The sequence below is a fragment of the Microcaecilia unicolor genome, chromosome 4, assembly GCF_901765095.1.
Source record: "Microcaecilia unicolor chromosome 4, aMicUni1.1, whole genome shotgun sequence".
Lineage (NCBI taxonomy): Eukaryota > Metazoa > Chordata > Amphibia > Gymnophiona > Siphonopidae > Microcaecilia > Microcaecilia unicolor.
The window spans coordinates 103,399,611-103,424,950 of NC_044034.1; the positions used below are offsets into that span (position 1 = coordinate 103,399,611).

Consider the following 25,340-nt stretch of genomic DNA (forward strand, 5'->3'; position numbering starts at 1 on the left):
GGGAATTGCTGGAAAAGGATGAATGGGGGGGCAGGGGACAGAGGAGCATGGATGGGCATGGTTTGGGAGGGCAGGGCTCAGGGAGAGAGGGGAATTGCTGGAAAGGGATGAATGGAGGGGGCAGGGGACAGAGGAGCATGAATGGGCATGGATTGGGAGGGCAGGGCTCAGGGAGAGAGGGGAATTGCTGGAAAAGGATGAATGGAGGGGGCAGGGGACAGAGGAGCATGGATGGGCATGGATTGGGAGGGCAGGGCTCAGGGAGAGAGGGGAATTGCTGGAAAGGGATGACTGGAGGGGGCAGGGGACAGAGGAGCATGGATGGGCATGGATTGGGAGGGCAGGGCTCAGGGAGAGAGGGGAATTGCTGGATAGGGATGAATGGAGGGGACAGATGGGCATGGATGGGTATGGATTGCAGGGCAGGGCTCAGGGAGAGGGGAATTGCTGGAAAGGGATGAATGGAGGGGGCAGGGGACAGAGGAGCATGGATGGGCATGGATTGGGAGGGTAGGGCTCAGGGAGAGAGGGGAATTGCTGGAAAAGGATGAATGGAGGGGGCAGGGGACAGAGGAGCATGGATGGGCATGGATTGGGAGGGCAGGGCTCAGGGAGAGAGGAGAAATTGCTGGACATAGAGGGGAGGGAAGAGAGATGAAGGAGATGAAATGAGGGAAAAGGAAGAGAGGAGAAAAAGTGCACATGGATGAAGAAAATAGGCAGAAGCTGAGGACCAGAAATGAAGAAGAAAGGAGGAAAGGAAAGAAATAAAAGGAAAGGAAGCCCTGGAAACGGAGTTAAGAGGACAGATAGCAGCAGAATCAGATACTGGGCCAGCATGATCAGAAAAAGAAAGTCACCAGACAACAAAGGTAGAAAAAAAATCATTTTATTTTCATTATAGTGTTTGGAATATGTCCACTTTGAGAATTACATCTGCTATCTTATTTTGCAATGTATAGCAATTTGTTTCTAAGAATATTGCTGACAATTCCTGTCAGTGTGGCAAGTGGTGAGCGATCATTTTCACGGGGGGGGGGGGGGGGGGGGCGCCGCCAACTGATAGTCTGTAGGGGGGCGCCACAGACCCTAGGTACGGCCCTGTACCTACCCTCATCCTACAATGTGTGCCAAGGCTATAAAGGGCAATTCTGTAAACTAGGCAATAAGATTTATGTGCCAATGTGTGCATAGATGTTTTAGAATACTATTATACATTGCATAGGTGTATAATTATGTGCGTGTATAGTTGCCTAAGCACTATTCTGCAAATACCCACTTATCTTAGTATGCAGTTGCAAGGGGGGTATATACAAGGGAATGGTTCCCACTTACGAAAGTAAGAACAAATCATTAAGAAACTCCAAACTGCCCAAAACACAGCAGCCAGACTCATATTTGGAAAAACGAAATATGAAAGCGCCAAACCCCTAAGAGAAAAACTACACTGGCTCCCAATAAAAGAATGAATTGCGTTCAAAGTTTGCACCCTGGTCCATAAAATTGTTCATGGTGAGGCCCTGGTCTATATGTCAGATCTCATAGACTTGCCAACCAAGAACACGGAAAGGTCAACACACACATTCTTGAATCTTCACTACCCCAGTTTCAAAGGACTTAAATATAAATCAACTTATGCATCTAGCTTCTCCTACATAAGCCTGAAACTATGGAACGCACTACCAAATTTCATAAAAACAATGCACGACCTAACAATCTTCCGAAAATCACTGAAAACCAACCTGTTCAAAAAGGAATACCTAAGCACTACCACTTATGAACTCTTATGCCGGAATGAATGAACTTTCTATATCTAAATATCTAACCGACTCTATAATTTACTCTACCATTTATGAACTCTAATGTAAAACCACTCTGTAATCTATTTTATCATTTATGAAACTTAATGCAATACCACTTTGTATTTCTCAATTCGGAAATGGTGATCGCCATCACGGCATAATGTAAGCCACATTGAGCCTGCAAATAGGTGGGAAAATGTGGGATACAAATGCAACAAATAAATAAATAAATAAATAGAGATTACTGTAAGTTACATGCATCTTTGCCACATTTAGGCACCTGCACTTTCTCTATGGCTGGTGTAAGAGCGGGCGGCCCTGAGGGTTGGCAGTAGGAGCCCATTCTATAACAGAACCTAGGGCCCTAAATTCCATTATACATGGTGTCTGGAAAAAAAAGGGACCCCTTACATAGTTTCAAAATATTTTTCAGTTGTTTAAAATTTAGTATGACTTTTGAAAATACATTAGTATAATAGGGTTGTTTTCTTAGTTCATTATTAGTGTTCAAAGCATCCTTCTTCAACCTTGACTCATTCACGAAGTCTTCAACGCCACTGGCTCAATAAGTTCTAAGGTTTCATTAGTTAAGTGCTCAATTGTTTTCAAGCTCGATGCGCTGGAGCTCCATCTTGTTAAAAAATAAAGTATTCAGAAATGTCTCAAATTTCAGGCAGAATTTTCTGCTGCGGTAAGTCATTTTTGGGTTATCTGTAAAAATGTTGGGGGTTAAATTTTTTTCTGGACACCATGTAGAATAGGCTCCTACCACCTGCCCTCAGGGCACCTAGATGGAGCCACTCTGTTATAGAATTGCTCCCATCGACTGCAATATGGCTTCATATATTCCCTCCACCCCTTCTCCCACCCCCTTGGAGTTACAATACCATTCAGTCAAGAAGATTCTCACTTGGATATATGTAAGGACTACCTTTTATAAGGACATGATGGTTGGCCTTTAGTGTGCTTAATCCTTGGCAAGGTGTTTGTCAAATGGTACATACCAAGTCAAACAAGAGGCTCTCTCTTGTCATGCTGCTGACATCAGGGATGTGGGCTTTGGCTTGTGCTTTAATGTAGCATTTCTGTCCTCTAGCAAAACAGGTTCCTGATATACCCTACAAAAATATATATTTTTTTATTTGTAGCTACATTTATTGCTTTTATTCTATCAGCATGCTTAAAATAAATTACCTTTTCATTCAAAATGAATTTCAGTAAAAAAACAGGAATTTAAAATCATATGACTAAAGTTGCACCATCACCAAATCTGCAAAGAAAATTAAAAGAACCTGTATACAACAATTTTCAAGCTGTAGTCCAGAACTTTATATGTGAGAGAGCACAACTGCAATTATTTCAAACGGGCTAGTTTGGTAACAGAATTTAATTTGTCTACTACAGTGCTCAAGTGTAACAGCTGAGAAATGAGCAATGTATTTTGTGATTCCACAATTTCATTTTTACAGGAGGGTTTGTGCTAGATGGATATTTTTAAGGAGCCACCCCAAACTGTTGGTAAAGTTAACACCATACTTGTAGAGCATTATACACATATGGAAGAAAACTACTTCTATCAGAATATCCTGGTAAATTTTGTTCATGTGAAAGGTGCCAGTTTGGTAGTGCTGGAAACTAAAATCTTCCTTTTATTCACAGAACATTGCTAAGAGGCAATGAGGATGATCTGCCCTGTCCTGGCAATGTACATCATTATAACCAGGAATTTGTATTAAAGGACACTCGAATGGTCCAACACTTCTAAATTCATTAGTACCCTCTAAATACTAAAGGAGAACCTGTCCAACATCCATGAGTCAAAGATGGCAATAAAAGGAACCGCAGTCAGCCCTATGAAAGGATGGAATACCACCTTGGTTAAGATGGAACACAGACACCACCTTAGGAATAAAGGAAGGGACAAGCTGAATGGAAACACCTCCCTCCATACACACCAAGAAGGGATCCCTACAGGACAGACCCTGCAGCTCCGAAATCCAACGGGCAGTTGTAATGGCAACCAAGAACACAATCTTGAGTAAGATCTTTCAAAGAAAGGTAACAAAGCGGTTTGAGTGAGGTCTCTTGCAGAACACTGGGGACCAGATTACAATTCCATTGTGGACAGACTGGACAAAGAGGTGGGTTCAAGTGATTGACCTCTCGCAGAAACTGGACTACGTTTGGAGGGGCAGCCAATGAAGAATTGTTAATGCAAACCTTGTGGCAAGCCAAAGCTGCCACATGCACTTTCAAGGGGTTCAGGATCAAGCCCTTTTTGAAGCTATCCTGAAAAAAGGAAAGAATCTGCAGGAGGGAAGCATGAAAAGGAGAAATCCCCCTGCCACCACACCAAGGCAGTGGAAGTCAAACGCTTTTTCACCTGCAACAGTAGTAATGACATCCTCCAGATAGCCCTTCTTTCTCAAACACAACCTGTCACTAGCCAGGCCATAAGACCAAAGTGAGACAGGTTGACCAGTAGAACAGGCCCCTGATGATGAAGGTCCAGGGACGATGGGTCATCCACCAGGAGGCGGATCAGATCCACATACCACAGCCTTCGTGGCCGATCTGAAGCCAAGGGAATTACTCATCCTAGATGATAGGCAACCCTCTTTAACACTCTGCCCACCATGGCTAAGAGGGAGAAACATAAAGGACAAACCTTGTCAGCCATACCTGGAGCAGCCAATCCACTCTCTCAGATCTGTGTTCCCTGTGACAACTAAAGAAGCTAGGGAGCTTGGAACTGTATCTTTGAGCCACGATATCCATGGCTGGGAGATCTCACCTTGCGGTGATCCAAGATCTATTGTTCCACCGAGTTCAGGATGTTTCTGCAAGTAAGTCTACTTGCATGTTCAGGGTCTCAGAAATGTGACCTGCTGAGAGAAGCTGAAGATTCTTCTCCACCCAGAGGAAAATGAGGTGCTCACCTGCCTGTTGACATAACAGACTGCCATCCCATTGTCAGACAAAACCCATACTGGGCACAGATGAAGCATCAAGGCGAAGATTTCCAGGGTCCTGCAAATTGCTCTGAGTTCCAGTCGATTGATTAGCCAGGCAGCTTCCACCAACAGCAATCTGCCCTGGGCCAAGCAATGTAGACAATGAGCGCCACAGCTCGAGAGGTTGACATCCGTGGTGACCACCAACCATTCAAGGGTTGCCAAGGGCTTCCCCCAGCGCAGGGTGGACTGCTGGAACTTCCACTCCATACTCCTCCTTGCCAGGTGTGCTCAAGGAATGCAAACACCATACTCCTGATGGACTGAGCCCAGAATACCACTTCCAAGGTTTCTGCCATTGAGCCCAGCACCTGCATGTAATCCCATGCTCGAGGGGAGGGCTAAGAGAGACTGGATCTGCAACTGCAGCTTCAGAAGAATTTGGTTGGAGGAAGGAAACCTCTCCCCAACTGCATGTTGAAGCTGACACCCAAATATTCGAGAGACTGAGAGGAACTCATATGGCTCTTGATAAGCTGACCACCCAGCACAAGGATTGGAGGGATAGATACTACCCGGGCCATTGTGTCCAAACTTTCCTGAAAGGACGAGGCACACATAAGCCAATCGTCCACATAGGGATGTAACCTTATCCCTTAGCGACAGATACATGGCCACCACTACCATGACCAAGGTCATGGGAGAAGGTTCTGGGAGCCATAGCAATGTCGAAGAGCATGGCTTGGAATTGAAAATGCTGTCCAAGACTGCGAAGTGGAGGAAATGCTGATGTGGTCCCCAGACTGGCATATGAAAATACGCCTTCTTGAGATCCAGGAAGATGAGAAATTTGCCCGGTTGGACAGAGTAAATTACAGAGCATAATTTCCATCTCAAAACAGGAGACCCGCAATGCTTTGTTGACTTGCTTGAAGTCCAAAATGGGACAGAAGGAGCCTCCTTCTTTGGGAACCACACAGTAGATGAAGTATCTGCCTAGGCATTCCTCCTCCGGAGGAACTGTAAGGATGGCACCTAGGTGCACCAAGGCTTGAAGGTTTTCTGAACTGTCTTATGCTTGGCCAACAACCCTGCAAGGAGAATCCCAAGAAAAAAATACACAAGGGGGGAATAGAACTCAAATTTGTAACTGTCCCTGATAAAATCCAGAACCCATTGGTCCAAAGTAATGCAGGTCCACTCCTTGTAAAAGTCAGAAACACAACCCCTGATGAGCACCTCAAGGAGGAACCCTGGACACCTTCATTGCAAAGGACAGGCTGAACTGGCTGAATGCGATGATTGTCCGTTTGTCCAACCAAAAAGAAGACTGGCTTATGTTGATAATGGAGATACCCAAGGACAGACCTGGTCTATACTTCCTGGAATTGTGAAAACCAGAACGCAACTGAGAGGAGTGAAAGGAAGTCTTAGGCTTGTCCTCAGGTAAATGATGGGACTCAGAATCCTGCAAGTCCTTTACCAGCTTTTTGAAATCGTCTCTGAACAAATGCTTGCCCCGAAAGGGAAGCCTGGTAAGTGTGGACTTAGAAGCCCCTCCGCCACCCAGTTTCTAAGCCATAAGGAATGTCTCGCAGAAACTGTCAGCACCATTCATTTCACTGAAGCTTTAAACAAAATCATAGAGACTGCTGTCCAAGTAGGCCAGACCCACTTCTAAAAATGGGAAATCCAGGAGGATGGCATCAAGATCTACCAAAGAATCGGCCACCCACTGAATAAGACTAAGGCGCTGCATAAGAGCCAGAGACTGTGGCCTGAAAAGCCATGGTGGCAACCTTAAAGGATTTCCTCAAGGTAGCCTCAATTTTGCAATCCTGCATGTCCTTAAGCACCATGCCACCCTGCACAGGCACCATGGTCTTCTTAGTAATAGCTGTGACTAAGGAATCCACAGTAGGCAATTTCAGACCCTTTAGCTCCTCAGGGCAAAGTGGATACAGGTACGACATAGCCCAAGTGATCTTGTCTAGCATTGGGGGAAGTCCACTGCGCTGTGAAAAGCTCCTGCATAACCTCATGGATATGAAAGGTCTTAAGAGGTTTCTTAGTACCTGACATAATAGGGTTTGAGGAAGCTGAGGGAATTAGAGCAGCCGGAAGAGAGATATGGAGGATCTCCAGGGACCTAGTAATCAAAGACAGCTCTTCCTTATGGAACATTCTCACCACTGAAAGATCATCCTCTCCTCAGGAGGGATCATCCTTCCTCCAAGGAATCCTTAGGCTCCACATGCTCCAAAAGAAAGGAAGGAAGGAAGGAAGGAAGGAAGGAAGGAAGGAAGGAAGGAAGGAAGGAAGGAAGGAAGGAAGGAAGGAAGGAGAAAGCCCAATCAGACTGGGGTTGCAAGTGCACTCTCTTGGAAAAAAGAGGTACCTGCACATCCCCCAAAGACGCAGGTGAGGAAGGCTGAGAGAGCTTCAAGAGAGAGGCTTTGATGAGCAGCATAAACTCCAGGAAAAATTGTGCATCACCCAACAGCTGATACCCAATCCCTCCGGAAGGCCCAGGAGGATGGCCGGGGATCGGAGAAGGCCGAGACTGCACTGAAAACATTGGGCGCCCCTGCAGGGAATCAAGTTTAGCAGGCATGTGTGAAAAGAAAATGGCTGCTGTTCCTGCATCTGCAGAGGCTAGCTGAGGTGCCAAGTTACATGTGGCTACTGCCTGAGATTCCCCCAGTCTGAAGCTGGGCCCAAACGAACAGGACATTTCCCCGCCACTGCCAAGAGGCATACACACATGCAGCACTGCTGCCTGAAGCAGAGCTCCATGCTCTACACTGAGAGCAGTGTTTAGCTGCCTCAGATAGAGTCACCTTGCTGAAGTGTAGCCTGGAGCAGACAGTACTCACCACCCACCTCAGGAGACCTGAGCAGGAGGCAGCTGACCAGCAGAGAGAAAGAGGAAGAAAATGAGAGGGAAGGGATCCAGCTGTATTGGGTGTTCTTAGAACAGTAAAGGTACCTCTAACTCAACTAGAAACAGATACCCTGGGCCAGGAGCAGGAGCTGAGGGAAGGTATGTTTTCTACCTGCTCGAGAAAGAGGAATACTGAATTGGTCACTGTACACCATGTATTAAGGCACAGTGCAATTGTTTCCTCTATCTCCATCTGCTGGCAGAGGGGGCATAACCATGAGTCCTGGATTGATCTGTTGCTACACTCAGGAAATAGTGCATTTCAAATAAACGTTTTCCCCCTTCTCTCTCACAATAACTCTATGATAAGACAACCGGGTATATAAAACACAGAGCATATAACCCAAACGGATGCATATGATAACTTTGAATTAAAAATCAGTGTTCTTGGGCCAAGTACTACTTTAATGTATGATCAAAGTTGAGGATGTTCTACAGCAATGTTTTTGAAGCTGGTCTTGAAATAATCATTGGTTTTCAGGATATTCACAATGAATATCATTTGATAGGTTTAAGACAGCTCTTAAAACCTATCTATTTAACAATGCCTTTAACTGATTTGCTTTTGAGTTTCACTTGCTGGTATTTGGAGGTCTCCATGGCAGTGCAGGAATGGACTAGGAATCTGCTTTTTCTTTCTTATTGAATTGTATTTCATTTCTATTTTAGTTATGTTTGAATTTTATTATTTAATCACTGTTATTGTAAGCCGCCTAGATGGTCTCCATGAGGTGGAGTATCAAATAATAAATGAAACTTGAATATGCAGTAGATAATTTAACACTCACTAGGTTGCCAACGTATAAATATCTATCTCGTCCAGTCATCACAAAGCCTGAAAGCTAGACTGCTTAGGTGGTTAAGCCAGAGGCAACCTGGAAAACACTGCTGCAAAGGCAACCTCCAGAATCCTGGGGGGAGGCCACCCAATAATTAGGATAAATTGGAAGAGGATATAAAATGAGGGGGGAGGGGGAAGCAGAAATTCCCGGGTGGCTGTAGATGAAGTTTCATTGGAACTTTTATGTAATTCAACTTGATCTTTTTGCAGCTTTAATCTGGTTGATCAGACTTCGATTTTGGATAGACTTGCAGACTATAGGAGTCGGGGAAGAGTACCTAATTGGTTTTCATTCTTTTAGTCAGATAAGAATCTACAGGTTCAGGTTGGGTCATCTGTTTCCAAACTGTGTGAAACAAAGAGTGCAATTCCCTAGGGTTTCCTACTCTTCCTTATTTTGTTTAATATTTTCTTGCCCCTCTGGGAAGATTATTAGGAAATGGGTCTTGTATACTATGTTACTATGTTACTATGGGTCTTGTAACATAGTAACATATATTTTATATATACTGATAACATTCAAATATTTATGCCACAAGATGGAGCTGTCCACAATACCTATTCTAAAATAAAATATTGTGTTCAAGTCATCATACGGTGATTAATAGATGATCATTTGAAACCAAATCTTAACAAAACGATTTTATGGTTAGGGCAGTGGTTCCCAAACCTGGTCCTGGAGGCACCGCAGCCAGTCAGGTTTTCAAGATATCCACAATGAATATCATGAGAGAGATCTGCATACAGTGGAGGCAGTGCATGCAGATCTCTCTCATGAATATTCATTGTGGATATACTGAAAACCTGACTGGCTGCAGTGCCTCCAGGACCAGGTTTGGGAACCACTTGGTTAGGGCAATAAAGACAGATATCCTCCTAATGCTGGTCATACTTTTCTGGGGAGCAACTTCATCATTATAGTCCAAGGTATGTAGTTTGGTGGCCTGGATAGACTCCTATTTTTCACTGGAATTTCAAATTAATATGATTGTGAAAAAGGCCTTCACTAATTTGCAGCTAGTAAAGCAATTTAAAGCTTACCTTTGTCAATCAGACCTAAGGTAGATTATACAGGATTTAATTTTATCCAATGTTTATTGTAATATTATTTATTTAGACTTTCCTAATAGGTTCATTACCTTGACTCCAGCTTATCCAAAATACTGCCGCAAAAATAGATAATGGTAGCAAACGGTGGGATAGAACTACCCCACTGCTCTTAGCTCAGCATTGACTATTAGTTCAAAAAGAATACTTTTTAAACTTCTTACCATCGTTTCTATATTTTAGGAAATGAACTAATTAAAATAAAAAGAATTGGCTCTAAATAATACATTGTATGTTATATTAAGCAATATGTACCAAAGAAGATTCTTAGGTCCCAACAAGATCTTCTGTTGGCATTTCTCTTGCCTAATTCTTTAAGTATTCTTTCTTGGCACAAGGATACCAAGTGATGCCCGCCTGATGTTACCACGTTGCTGTGTTCAATCTGAAATTTGTTAGCCTTGGATATTAAGATGGAGTTCAATTGACCTTCAGGAGGAAACCAAACGTATGTTTTTTTTTCGGTCAGTTAGCAGAAAATTTGATTTTTTATGGGGTATTTGTTTTGTAATTTTTGTATTTTACTAATTTTTGTGGGTTTATGTGTTATTTATTTTTTATTTATTGTTATTGATTTTTGCTCTCAAGTTTATTACTAAAATTTATTTTGCTATTATGATTAACATTTTAAATGTATTAATATTATTAACATATTTTAAATTTATTTTATAGCACTGTAATCTGTCTTGCACTGCTTTGCTGGTTAAGCAGAATATAAATGTCAAATTAAATTAAGTCTCATTCCTTGGTGCCCTGAGGGAAAGTTGATAGGACACCGAATTCTTTTTAGGAGAAAGATTTTTCAGAATGCTATGCTATCTTCTCACATAGCTTCTTCCTAACTCTTCAAAGGCCTATATATATATATATATATAATTAATTATATATATATATATATAATTAAAATAATTTTTAAGGAAACACTGTAAACTAAAGAATTCATGGATTCTCTTCCTCATGACAAATCTGTGGAATCTTCGCTGGTGCACAAAGGGGAAGCACTTGGTAAAGTCAATTTGCTTTCAAAATTGTGCTCACATGTTGAGAGCGTCAGACATGATTTCTAACATACAGGAAAGATTTGTTGATGCGCCAGGTCATGGGGAAAATCTCTTTGGTGATAAGGTCAAGAAGGCAGCTTCTCTGATTAAGGACCACTGCAAGACTCTTAGGTCCTTCTCTTACCCAGTCTACCTCTGATTTGCGAGTGAAGCCGAGAAGAACCTGCTACTCTTCAAAAACACTGATATCTTCCTCATTTTCACTCCTGGTAAACTCAACAGGGCTGTTGCTTTTGCCCTTGACAACAGAAGACCCAGGCTGCCAAATCAGGGGTGCAGTTTTGACTGTCTTCTAGAAAACATAACCAGGCTTTATATGTTTGTTCTGGTCAACCTTCTAGAAGGAGGAAGGCTAAAGTTTTATAGAAACTCTTGGCCCCTTACAACCTTGAATGTTTGTATCAGTGATGGATAATTTAGAGAAACCAATCTGCATCTATTCCAAATACCTCCATATTGCCCTCAGAGTATGTTTGTTAAGCTTTCAACACTGGAAAACACCAAGGAGATCACGTTTCTCTTAAGAGGCCAATGTGATCAAACCCATTTCACCAGGGGAAAAAAGGGCAGGGATCCTATTTCAAGTATTTCCTTATCACAAAGTACAAGGACGATTCAATATCATCCTGAATCTAAGGGTCTTGAACAAATTTCTGGTTTGAGAAAAGTTCAAGATGGTTTCCCTAGTATTTCTACAACAAGGAGACTAGTTATGTTCTCTAGATCTAAATGATGTGTACAACCGCATAGTGATACATCCCAGTCACAGGAAGTGTCTAAGATTTCTTATAGGGGGATCACTACTAGCAGTATCATGTCTTGCTCTTTGGCTCAGTATCAGCTTGCTTGTGTTCACAAAATATCTAGCTGTATTAACCATGCATTTACATAAACTGGGAATGCCTGTATTCCTCCTTTTGGATGACTGGATGGTTAAGAATGTATATCAAGAATGGGCACTCCCTCCACAAATGCTTCAGCACAGAGTGCTTTCTTGTCTCCTTCCTGTCTCTTACACCCCCAAACACATGATGCAATATCTCCATCTCTCCCTTTCCTCCCCTTACCGGAATCCTCTTCTTTTCAAACCTTCCTGCCCATTTAGAGAACCACGTCCAAAACGCACAGAAACATTCCACAGAGTCTTCTGCTCCAGCATGTTGTGAGTCACTGCCAGGTCCCGCACTTTTCATGTACATGTTCTGTTGCTGTATAGACATGACCTGGCAGTGCTTCCCAACGCAGTAGAGCGGGAGGCTCTGTGGAGCATTGCTGTGCATTTTGGATGTGATCCTTTAGCCAGGACAGGAAATTTTGAAGAGAAGGGAGATTCCAGAGCAGGGGTGGAAATGCTTCATCATGAGTTTGGGTGGGACGGAGACAGTAGGCACTCTGTGCTGCAGTGGCGAGGGGGACTTTCAGGAAGGAGATAGATGCGCTTGAAAGGGTCTTCAAGGGGGGAGACTTCAGGGGGCGCCATGACGGATGATTACACAGGGAACAGTATAGCTTGCTATAGCCCTACAGGTAAGTAACTTGGTTTTCCAGTCCTAGTCTTAACCTTCTTTTGGCTTTTTAGGTGATTTTTAACGCCAGAGACAAACACAATTGCTCCCTCACTTTTTTCTTGACATCCCAGGTCCAAGCTCACACTTACGTGATTTGTTGTTGATGTAAATGACAATGGGGAAATGTTTTGAAATATACCTGTAGTCCTTTGCAAAATGGGAAATACATATATATTTTAAAAGTCCACCCACCACTGACACCATGCCCAGAACCTCTTGAAATCTGTATATGCTACAGATATACTTGTAAATAGCAGCGTTTCCAAAATCGCTACCTATACACGTGCATGCCTATTTCCTTGTGTAAACTAGCTTTTTACATGTGTAAATGTTGCCTTACACTTCTAAAATGACTTCCTTGTTTGTATAAAGTTAGGCCAATAAAAACGTACCACTATAAATATTTGTTTTTATTAATTTATTTCTGTACATTCAAGTGGACCAATATGCCAACTACACTACTTTATCCAAGCCTGCTAATAGTAATGCACGAAGAACAGACATCTTATTTATTGTAGCCTTTTATTACAGTTGTCCTGTTTTACTGTAAACCTTTCAAGCACTTCACATTTGAAACTGAACGTGGAGGGGGACCACCAGGGTAAACGAAAACCACCAAGATGGAGGAACACAGATGATCCCCATGAAAAACAGAGCACAGAGTCCTTCTGGACTGTGCACATGTGAACCTGATACAGCACTGCTGGATTGCTCAAAAGACAGAAGAAGCATTTTGACCTTGGATCTAATTACCTTATTTGAACTTGCTGTCAGGAGCATTCAGTAGATGAGAAATAAGAATAAGCAAGTCTAATTTGCTTTTCTTTTCATCACCGCTGTAGTAGTTTAATAGAATTAAATGAGTAAAAAATAAGGTGCCCAAATGCTATCAGCAGGAAGGTTATGAATTCAAGGTTAGCTGACAGCTACAAAAAAATAAATCATTTCAAATTCATCTTGTCTGCAACAAGTGAATATTATCATCATAACTGAGAGCCTTGGTTCAAAGCCTAACTTTGGTTCAGGATCTAAAAATAAGAAAAGCTTACAGGCCTTTAACTGTAATTTGAACCCTGGAAGTTCCAGTAAAGCTCCTGAGCTATTGGGACACACCATGCAGCAAAATAAGGAAGGGGCTAGGGCAGTGGTGTTCCTAGGCTGGCTGACACCCGGGGCAAATCGCCGATGCGCCCCCCCCCGGCGAAATTACACCCCCCCGGGTGCAGCACGATCCCCCCCAGGTGCATTTTTACCTGCTGGGGGGGGGGGGGGTGCCGCGCGCCTGTTGGCTCCGAGTCCGCTCGTTCCCTGCTGCTCCCTCTGCCCTGGAACAGGAAGTAACCTGTTCCGCGCAGAGGGAGCAGCAGGGAGGGAACGAGCGGACTCGGAGCCAAGAGGTGCACAGCACCCCCCAGCGATGTGCACCCGGGGTGGACCGCCCCCACCACCCCCCCTTGGTACACCACTGGGCTAGGGTGCAAAAAACCTCATAAACAGGATGGTGCAGTTTACCAACAGGGCATAGTCAGTTACACCCAGGAAAATATGGTCAGAAATGTAGAACTGAGTGGTCTTGCAAGAAGATGACCCAGCTTTCTGAGCAATGCTAAAAAAAAGCCAAGCACATACGGTAAATGGTACCATATATGGTCACTAAGGTGGTGACTACAATATATTATATCCAATAAGGTGTGTTATTGTCATTTTGTCTGTATCCTAAATGGACATATAAAAGTGATTGTACTTCCTGCTTTAAGGGTGTGAGACAGTCACAGCCAGCACCTTTGTGCAAGCAGGGCTGCTCTCTCACATGAGAAACCAATCAATTGTATCTGCATTGGCAAGTAATCCAATTGCTTTCTCATAATTAGTCTTGAATCTCTTATACATATATTTGGAGAATAATAAATAAAAGCATTTCATTGCTTGTATATTCTTTGGAGTCTCAGATATAGAAGTAATTCTCGTGTAGCAATGTTCTGTATTCCCAGTGAGATATCACTGATCTGCTAATAATACAAATATGTGATAAGGTATCTAATAAAGAGCAAAGTGATGCAGCCTTGGGTGATTTATTTCTTCCTAGGTATTGGTGGGTGAGCCATCTTATTTGGGATGATAAATTCACCCTAAAAAAATACACAAGTAACTGGAGTGGAAACTCTGCCTTACAGCTGTTGTGCATGTGAGTCTTTAGCCCATTCTTGAACTCCTGTTTACTTTTTCTTCGTGCACACAGAGCACAGCTTTTTACTTCTGAAGTGGACATAGGAGCCCTTTCACCTTTCTGCATGACTTAGCTTGGCTAGATATTTTATGCCAAAAAGTGAGAAAATATAAATTTGTCAAGAAAAAAGATGGTGCTACTGTCCAAGTAGTAATTATTTTTGCAGGTCATTGTGCACCTTTCCATACAACATGAATCCTTTGCTCTACTTTTCAGAGTGCCGGAAGTCACAGCTATAGTGTGCAAGGAAAAAGGAGCCATTCTGGAAATGTGTCCAATGACTTAGGAAAAAAATTATTAATATGCATGAACATGGCAAGTGCCAAATGTGTATGTTTTCTACTACTGTTAATAAAATGCTACTATAAAAATAAAATAGATATTAAAAAAAAGAGAGGGAAAATTTGAAAACACAAGGGCAGTTCCAGAACATATAGGGCAAAAAAGTGCCTTTTGGCATCAGTTAAAAATGAATGTGCATTTAAGAACACATGCATTTTGTAAAGTGAATGTGTAAATAGCAACTCTGCCCAGATTCTACCTCCACTAAAGTTGCACACAGGTATGTGTGTTCTTGTTATTGCATGTACCTAACCAGGTGGGATATTTGATTAAAAGCAATATGCACACATATACTGCCATATACAGTGCACTCTAATTAAGTACATGGCATTGAAATTGAAGTTCAACTTGCACATTACCGTTGTTATCCTCTGTTACCACTGTTTCAGTCACCACACAGAGTGAATATAGCACCACTTATTACTGTAATAGGATAGTATACAATTTTCAGCCAGTGAAAGTGTCTTACACATGCGTGATAGCAACGCCATTTCCACTGCCTTGGGCAAGATATCAAAATGTAACAAAATGCAGTTGGTAAATGAAACAAATGGAGCTGTTCTAGTAAGTTGCACACTTGTGCACCACCCCCGTACCTCTGCTGGCCTGCTCCTATGCGCCCTTGCTTCTGTTTCCGGGCCCAGCAACTCGATCCCTCTAGCACTCAAAGAAAGGGTAGGGAGCGAGTAACCCTCCCTCACTGGCTCCCAGCTTTCTGATATACAACGGTCATGCAGCATAGGTAGTTGTACATCATAGAGCTGCTCGTCCTCACCCACTGTTCCCTCTAAGCTGTGTGGGAATCCTTCTCCTATAGTCCTGCTAGTGGAAAGTTGCTGTTTTACTATCACATTTGCAATACTGAGAGATAGGCAAGCTCTGCAAGACTCCAGGGAACCTGCCTGTCCCTATAAAACAGTAAATGACGACAGATAAAGACCTGTACAGTCCATCCAGTCTGCCCAACAAGATAAACTCATTTTACATTCTACCCACCGCTTACTCTTCTCTCTATCTAGATTGTAAACCGCTTAGATATGTTTGAGAGGCGGGATAGAAAGTCTATATCTGGAAACTTATTATAACAGGATGCCTAAATGAGAAGTCCAAAAAGGCACAACTCTTATAAAATTTCAACCTATGTTCCTTTAAAAACAGAAAATCAAACACAAAAGAGCACAAAAATGTCCACACGAGCCACAAGCACAACCAAGAGAAGTGGAAAAGCCAAAGTGTCCAGGAAGGCCAAAGTTTATTCTTGAAACAGAAAATGCTGACACAATAACCCAACGTGAGCCGTGTTTCGACAAACACGGTCTTCATCAGGAGTTTCTTTCAAATCAGCAAATTACTACTACTACTACTTAACATTTCTAGAGCGCTACTAGGGTTACGCAGCGCTGTACAATTTAACAAAGAAGGACGGTTCCTGCTCAGATGAGCTTACAATCTAAAGGACAAAATGTCAAGTTGGTGTAGTCTAGATTTCTGAGTATAGGTGTGGTGGTTAGGTCACACTCAAAATATCAGATTGCTTTAGAGATGCACAGTAGTGCAGTGCTCCGCATACACCAAATGGACCGTTGTGTGTCTCTAAAGCAATCTGATACTTTGAGTGTGACAATATCTAATTTGCTGATTTGAGAGAAATCCCTGACAAAGACTGTGTCTGTTGAAACACGGCCCCCTGTTGGGTTATTGTGTCAGCATTTTCTGTTTCAAGAATAAACACTGGCCTTCCTGGACACTGTGGCTGGCGTTTTCCACTTCTCTTGGTTGTCCTTTATAAAATAGGCCCTCAGAATGACTCCAGTAGCAGCAAATGGACATACACGCATTTAAACCTGCTCCCATAGTTGGTGTAAATGTGTGCCTAAGTATTTTATAAAACGCTCGTATACATCACAACTCTGCCTCTGCTCTGCCCAAGCTACACCTCCAGGAAACACAGAGGCACAGATCACATAAAAGCAGGCACACACTTTCCATGCTTGCAGTTTTTATGCACATATGCGGTTGTATAATATTATAAAATCCTTTTCTGCTTGCAAAACAGGTTTTATACTCAGGGCATAAAATTACCCCTAAACAAGCAAGTAAAATCATTACCACTTTTGCCCCCCCTACAAAATGGTAGGAAACCCTTCAAACATTTACTTACAATCTGAAAATCATGAACTTCTATAGCTTCTTCACTTCCATGTCCGGTCTTAAAGGTTTCCATATTGTTTCCTGAATCAATTTCCATTGATGCTTCTTGCACTTTTCCATTGATGCTCATAGTGTAATGGACATTGTAAACCTGAGGTTGAATCCAAAAATTATTACCAATGCACTCTGTCCTGTCACTCTTTCCTAATCTGTTTTTCCTAATCATCTTTCAGAGAAACAAAACCTTTATAAGACATATCTGGGCTGTTTTATATTTGCACTCCAAAGTGTTTTTTTCTAGATCAGAATTATCTTATTTAAAACCATTTACATGCCACTAATCGCTACGGGGTCCTTTTACTAAGTTGCGGTAAAAGGGGACCTGTGCTAGTTTTGGTGCATGAAATTGGTGCGTGCTGGACGACTTTTTACTGCAGCAGAAAAGAGGCCTTTTTTAAAAATGGGGCAATAAATGGCTGTGCGCTAATATTAAAATTAGCGTGCAGCTATTTACTGCCTGAATCCTTACTGCCACCTATTTAGAGGGCAGTAAGGGCTCACGCACTACTCTTACTTTTCTACCACGGTAAACTACACGTGCCAACTTCACAACTACTGCTGGGCTCCCGTGCTATCCTGGCGGTAGGGACAATTTGTCCCGCTACTCACGTGCTAACCCTATTGCAGCTTAGTAAAAAAGGCCCCATACTTTATTTTCAACAATTTTATTGATCAAACACAAAATTAACTACCAATACTTACGGTATAAAACCGCTTGTAAACTATATAAACTGAGTGCAAACCAAGTAACAATCACATCCACAAAATTTTTAACATTTTCACCCCCCCCCCCCCCCTTTCAGGATTTATGTTTAAACAGTTCTATTGATAGTACAGTGTACTAAATCATAACAATAACTTCCTCTTAGCAGGCACCCCAGGCGACTCCTGCGATAGAATTCCACACATTACTAAGGCCCCATACTTTATAGAATACTGTCAGTTACACATGCAACTGACTTTATTTAGGGACAAGCATTTACACCAGTGTTTGACATGGTATAAATGCTTGTGCCTAAAGTTAGGCCAGGGCTGCCAAGAGACTGAACTGGGCAGGGCCACCCCCCCCCCACGTCATCCGCTGCTGCTCCCCCTCCGATCGCTGCCGCAACACAGGATTGAAGTACCATGACTGGCGGGGATCCCAGGTCCTGCCAGCAGAAGACATCTTTCCTCCAGTGCTGACTGCCTGCCCCTGCGGCTGCTTTTCCTTTCAGGGCATGCTTGGTTTCAAAACCGACCATGCGCGCTCGAGAGGAAAAGCAGCTGTTCAGCAATGGGCAGCAGAGCAGCGCTGGAGGAATCTCCGGGTTCTCCCCAGCCTCCAAGGGGGGCTCAGCGCTGAAGTTCTCTCTCCTGCTCCTGTCAGGACGCGATCACTTGGGTCCTGTCAGGCGCAGGAGAGAGAGAGAGACCCCAGCGCTGAGCTCTTCTTGGAGACCCGGGCCCGGGGACTTTTGCCCCCCCTGCTTCCCCCTCTCTGCGGCCCTGAGTTAGGCACTCAAATATTGACTTTTGCTAGCATTCTATAATGGCTTCAGTGCCCAGCTTTGCTTAGTGCTCAAATTTTTTTACCGCTAACTTTAGGCACCCTTTCCTAAACCTAATCCTGTAAGTTCTAGGCAGAATACAAGTTCGCATATCAAATAAAATTCATGATGTGAATTACTAGTTTTATGTCTTACTAAGATGGCTTTGGGGGTGGAAATAGTTATTTGTGAAAGGACATTTGCAGACTGAATATATGTCACTTTTTATTGCATAATTTGAATGATGTTGGGTTGTGTAATCTATGTATTTCTTTTGTTCCACTCTGAACTACTGTGGTAAGAGTGGAATAAAAATGATTGAAATTAAATTATTCTCTGCAGGTCTTGTATATGTAGCTCTTGTTCTTATGATAGAAGGTGTTATACAACAAAGGTAAATCGATGATATTTTTTGAATTGGTTATATATGACATACACTTGAACCAAGCAATACTGCTCTTAAAGAAAGCATATTTCACATCTCATGGTTTATGGGCTTGATATTCCGCTCTTCCTCAAGAGATAATAGAGCGGTTCACAAATTAATATCAAATAATTAATTAATATCAAATAATTAAAAGTTATGGCAGAAAAGAATGCCAGTGTTTGACAGGAAAGAAATTAAGCTAAAAAGCATCAATATAATAATAAGACATCATTTTAAGTTGGTCATCTTGATCAATGTATAACTCCAAATCTTCCTCTCTGAAATAATTTTAAGTTCATGTAACTAAATTTTAGACTAATAGTCGTGGCCAAGGTTCCTGCTATAATGCCTGTACATACAAGACCGACTCAACCTACGGACCAGGTGAGCCGCTGGCTCAGGATGCCGGTGAAAAAAGGGCACCAAAATCTCAGTCTGGCTTCTCTACCTCTTCCCCCCCCCCCCCCCGTCCTTCCCCTGTCCATTGTCTGGCATTCCCCCCTCTCAACCTCCCTCCCACTCTACCTTCAAACTGCTAGAGGGCGCCAGCAACAATTCACACATGCCACTTGTATCTGACCCGGAGTCTTCACTCTGCCATGTGCCTCCCTGTGGGAAACAGGAAGCTGCATCAGAGAGGGTGGGATGCAGCAGTGAGAAGAATCCAGGCTAGGTGCACCCAGTGCTTGTTAAATCGCTTTCACTGCCAATACCCTCTAAAAGTTTGACGGTAGACTTGTGTGTATGTGGGGTGGGGTGGTGGGGAATGATAGGAGGATGCCGAATTGCGGGCAGGAGGGAGAGAGTTGCCAGACCAGGATTATGGCGCACTTTATCACATGTGGAGGAGGGGAGGACTTGACAGAAAGGAAGAGAGAAGAAATTGTGAGCAGCGGGAGTGGAGGGAAAGATATCGGATCATGGGTGAGAGGTATGGATGCAAAAGTTGGCTCAGGATACCACAGTCTCTTGAGTCAGCCCTGTGTTTGGCTGTTCTGTTGGGTAGGTATGGAAGAAAATGAGTGTGGGTGAACCATGTTGTGAGTGCACTATAAAGGGAACACTGAGGTCCTGATGATTAATTTCCCCATGCTGATCCAAACAGTGCTGTAAAATTAGCGCTGGAACAGTGCGGGGAAATAAAGCCCCAATGAACAGAGCTAATAGCATACAAATTTAGGTGCACTGTTAGCTCTGATCATTGGGGTACTTCTGCGGGAGGATTGTGCCTGCCTGTCCAGCAGTGGCGTACCAAGGGGGGGGGCGGTCTGCCCCGGGTGCACGCCGCTGGGGGGGTGCTGCGCACTGGTCAGCGTCATTCGTTTCCATGCTCCCTCTGCCCTGGAACAGGAAGTAACCTGTTCCGGGGCAGAGGGAGCATGGAAACGAATGACACTGACCGGCGTGCGGCACCCCCCCAGCGGCGTGCACCCGGGGGGGGGGTTCTTTCGCTGGGGTGGGGGGTGTCATTTCGCCAGGGGGGCTCGCACTGCCCGGGGGGGGGGGGGGGGGGGTCGCTGCACCTGGGGGGGTGGGGCGCATCGGCGATCCGCCGCGGGTGTCAGCGCCCCTAGGAATGCTACTGCTGTCCAGTCTGTCAAAAAAAAAAGTCCTACCTCCTGTTGTGGCCCCACTTGGCCCTCAGCCTGCGGTGCAGCCTCTGATGCCAGCACCGCTTGCGGCCCCAGTGTCAACTGCCACCCAAGCTGGCACTCCCTCAGTATTGGTGGAGGAAGCTTCACCGTAGTCAAGATGGCAATTATGAATTTTTACATTTTGTAATACAGAAATATTTAACTGCACAAAATAGGTGCAACAAAACTAATGTTTGTTTCAAGTTCTGCCAACCAGATGTAGATCCAAAACTAGGAAACAATCCTTTTTCCACCGTTGTCAAACGAATCTCCCTTCATCTCCCAACCCCCCATGAAAGAAAACTGAAAAACTAAAATTTCCTATTCTACTAATAACACTCCCCCTCCCCACCCCCTTATTAAAAAAAATGCCATCCTTTTATCGCAGGATACAGTGCTGCCAGTTTTAATGCAGATTGCAAATGCAAGTTGTGTTCTGCACAGGGGTCAAGGGGACCGATTTATTCCCATTTGATTAACTGCAGCAGGGCCGCCGAGAGCTGGAGCCGGGCCCAGGACAAGGTCGCCCCCGGGCCCCCCCACCCGAGGTCGCCGCTCACCCGAGATCACCGGGCCCCCCTGCCGCCCACCCACCCGAGGTCACCGGGCCCCCCTCCACCTGCTATCGGGCCGGGCCCTCGGAACTAACCTTAAGCCTCCTTTCACTTCGCAGCAAGCAGCGGCAGGGCAGACCTCCTTCCTTCCATGCCCTGCCCTCGCGGATGTTACGTCAGGCGAGGGTGGGACATGGAAGGAAGGAGTGGCCTGACCTGCTGCTGCTTGCTGCGAAGTGAAAGGAGGCTTAAGGTTAGTTCTGGAAGTGACGGAGGGCGGGCCCGGCGACGGCGGCGCCGGGCCCCCCTAGAGGCCCGGGCCCCGGGACTTTTGTCCCCCCTGTCCCCCCCTCTCGGCGGCCCTGAACTGCAGTTCCAAAAGAACATTAAGTGAACTAAGTGGTGTGTTAGTACATTTTTAAAGGTAACAAATAGAAATGTTCAAAGTCATGTACAGAAACACATGCACAAAACAAATCCAGAAAATTGCACTCAGCTCCACAGCACGCGGGGCTCTTGGCGGGTTACTCACGTGCCTATCGTTGACTTTCCAGAAATAAAAGGGCGCTGCCGAAGAAAAGAAGTAGAGCTCTGGAAATGAGCACCACAGCTCCAATGCGGAGCAGCCGCCTGCTGCTGGAGGGCTTTGTTCAGGTCTCTGCCATGTAGGCCTACAGCAAGAGGGGAGAGAAGTGGCAACTAAGACATGAAAGAACATTGTACTGGTCACTTTCTGTGCATGAATACATTATTTATGTGTGTGTGTGTGTGTGTGTGCTCTCCTCACTTTGTACAAATTCCGTCCTTTGCCTGAGCCACCCATGTTGCGCTTTTGCTTCACTTCAAAAGCACCTGACGCAAAATGAGGTCCTGCGACTGCTCGGGATTTTGGTGGGAGTAGGCACAGTGTACTCACGGGTGGTGGGCTGCGCTGCTCCATGTCCTCTGGCCCTGCTAGAATGATGGGCACCTTCTCTGACCACCGTTCATCCATTCTTAGTGCACAACTGAACCTGGAGCTTCAGCTCCACACCGCACTGCTGCACCTCCTGCTACAGTCCATCTGTCAATCATTTCTGCCACCCCTCTCTCCTCTCCCTCCAATCACTTACATTCCAGGCTGGCAACGGAGGCCCCCCTCACCCCCCTCACCCCCCCTCACTTACATTCCAGGCTGGGGACGGAGGCCCCCCCCACTTGCTCCCAAACACAGTACGCACACTTTGCAACACCTTCCCTCAGAAAATCCTTAACAATGCTTCTCCCTCAATCCCCACAACTGCTTCATACAATTCCCAGCAACTATTTGCGCCCCTCTCCCACTGCCCCCCCAAATTCCGTCCTCAAATTGCCAGCAACACTTACCACACGCTCCATAACACCCTCCTTTTCACTCCTACAAACTGCTTCCTTCAAATCACCAGCAATTTCTTCCCTCCGCTCTCCCAACAAACTCTGTTCCCCCTAATCCCCATTAACTCTTCACTTCTTCCCAATTACCCCAAAATTCTTTCCCTCAGCCCCCAACAACGCTTTCCTGTGTTCGAAAACACTGCCCCTCATTCGGACAGTCCCCCAGCAACTCTTCCTTCCCCACTCTTTCAATAAATGATCTCTCAGTCCCTAGCAATACTTTCCCTCAATTCCTAAATATCCTTGCCTCAAAACAGCAACACTTTACTTCCTCACAATCCCAATTACTCCTTCACTCCAGGACCCAAGAATGAATTTCGTTAAAGTAATATTTCATTAGCTATCAAAATGAAAAATGAGACTGTCAGATGCAATGACAAAATCATTATTTTCTGTGCTGCATGACAAGCGTACCTCTTGTTTTAGAGAAATACACAGATTTTGTATCTGACCCGATCAGTAGTTTAGAGGCAAGAGAAGTAAAATTGCTTGTTTAGAGATTATTGTATAATAAGATAAATGGGGAAAATGTAGAAAAGAATGCACTGTTTATTCTCTGTCTCCTTGGAACTAGAAATATGACTGATATATAAACTTAATACTCTGTTGCTGTTTTTATGCTCACTTCTGTTACAGGAGAATTTGGTCAAGAGTGTAAAAAGCTCATGACAGGAGGAGTAAGAATAACTGCAAAACCTAACAAATTGCAAAGTGAAATAAGGTTTGTGTGCTAAATAAGTGTTATTGGGCACCATAAAGGAAATGATTCTCATACTTTTTTAAATTTCACAGCACACTTTTGAGTCTGTTCAATCCTGAACCACACACAAAAAAAGAAATTTTACACAGGTCCCTTTTCCATTCTGATCCCCAGGCAATCCTGTCTCTCACAGGATTCTCTCCCCCCCCCCAAAGCATCCTTTTAAGATGGTTGGCCAAATTTACTGTGCGATGCTGATCATCTTTCACCTGCCCCCTCCCCCTCCTTGTGCATTCCTCTCACTTCCCTAATGCAATCCTTTTTCTCCCTGGAGAAGTAGGATAAGGCGCATAAGTCTGTAAGGTTTTTTGACTATGTGCATGTGTGGGGCTTAGACAGAGGTAAGGGCATCCCTTATCAGTCTTTTCTATCTGCTTCAATGAGTCAGATGGATACTGTTCCTTCTCTCTAAAACCCTTCTTTTGGTCTAGCCACCCTCTCTTCAAAACGGGAGATGACAGAGAAAAGAAGAAATCAATGAATAAACCCCAATACCAAGTTAAGAAAACTGGTTTTAAAAAATGCCTGAGTTTTTCAAGAAATGTGACTCTTTCAGAAACATACCACATGTGTGCCTGCTGCTTGGGACCTGTCTGCTCAAAATGCAGTTTCCCAGGGCCTGGAAAAGCTGAAGTCACATCTTAAAACAACTAGGGCATACAGCCATGCCACCTCCAGAAGCAGATCTTCAAGTCTCCATGTGAGCTCCTGAGTTCCACCAGCTATTGCTACTCACAGAAAGCTGTAGGGTCTCCTGGCCTCCTCTGGTGTTATCAATTAGTTTATAGCATGAAACTACAACCTTTCAGCAAATTTAGCTAAAGTTAATTGAACCATCCTCTGTCCTGTACTGTCTGGTCTTGCCATTAAAGCTTACTCACTGTAGGATATAATTCTTATAGAGATGCTTAGCAAGGATGTAATCAAAATGTATATATTCTCCTTGCTATGTAAAGAGCACAATTAAAGGAAATAATGTAAATCTGTATATACTGTAGAAAAGGCCAGACGAATTTCCTATTTAATATAAAAAGTTTATTCACTTTTTTAGTTTACAAACTGAATACCATCAATTGGGTATTTAGGAAGCATTTCTGCACTGAAAGCATATCTACACAAACAAGCAATAAACAGCAAAGAAATCAGAATGCTATATACAGAGAGAGAAATCAGAATGCTTAAGGCAAATCAAAATGCTTACTACCTCTTTGTTCTGCTTTGTTTTTATACCGTTCTTCTTTGGCATCTGACTAATTCTCACACAACATTCCTGTGCAAGTCTCTGAATACCACAACGCTATTACTCATGTGCAGAACATGCTACATCTGTTTTCCCTTAGTGCTCCCCCTTCTTGCCAGACTTTCTGGAGCCGTGCCTTTGGCTGATGTTTTAATGCCCTTTTCTCATGCCTCAGGAGATTTAGTGTTGAAACAGCTTGCTCTGCATGTTCTTTGAAGCTTTCCACTTCTATTTTTTATGCTTTTATTCAACATCCTCCCTTTGAGGCCTGGTATTCCAGGACTCAAACATCTGTTTCAGCTCCAGTCTGTTTCCTTACCTCCCTTCTAAATCTCCTCCCCCATGTTTGTGGCATTCAGTTTCTGCACGCTTTTTCAATATTTTTGGCTGACATATTAAAGTTCTATTCATTCTTGATTTCAGTTACCATTATCATTTTAAAAGCATCCTGGCACATCTTTGCAAACATGCTAATACACATGTTACACAGCATTAAACAGATTCAATTGTACTAGGGTACAAAATTTATATCTCTTGAGGTATATAATTTATAGGACAGTGAGCTTCATCAAAGGGGAATACACTGTCATTCATTCTTACTTTTCATTAGCTGATGTGGCATTAAAAATTACACAAATTAAAAGCATATTCCAAGGTGTTAACATTCATTGAATCAGTTGTTACATACCATTGAGTTAAAGTCTTATTGCAGCTTGTTTTATTGCC

The 25,340-nt window shown here is 43.7% G+C and overlaps 1 protein-coding gene across 1 annotated transcript in view; it reads right to left on the minus strand.

The window, feature by feature from the left end:
- LOC115469618 (leukocyte cell-derived chemotaxin 1-like) overlaps positions 1 to 22,195 on the minus strand; it is a 48,412-nt gene extending 26,217 nt beyond the window's left edge. The window contains 5 exon segments of the mRNA XM_030202412.1: positions 2,807 to 2,920; positions 17,008 to 17,148; positions 21,734 to 21,767; positions 21,769 to 21,872; positions 22,118 to 22,195. Coding sequence (XP_030058272.1) covers positions 2,807 to 2,920; positions 17,008 to 17,148; positions 21,734 to 21,767; positions 21,769 to 21,872; positions 22,118 to 22,195 — 471 coding nt within the window.
- Between the last annotated feature and the right edge of the window lie 3,145 nt (positions 22,196 to 25,340).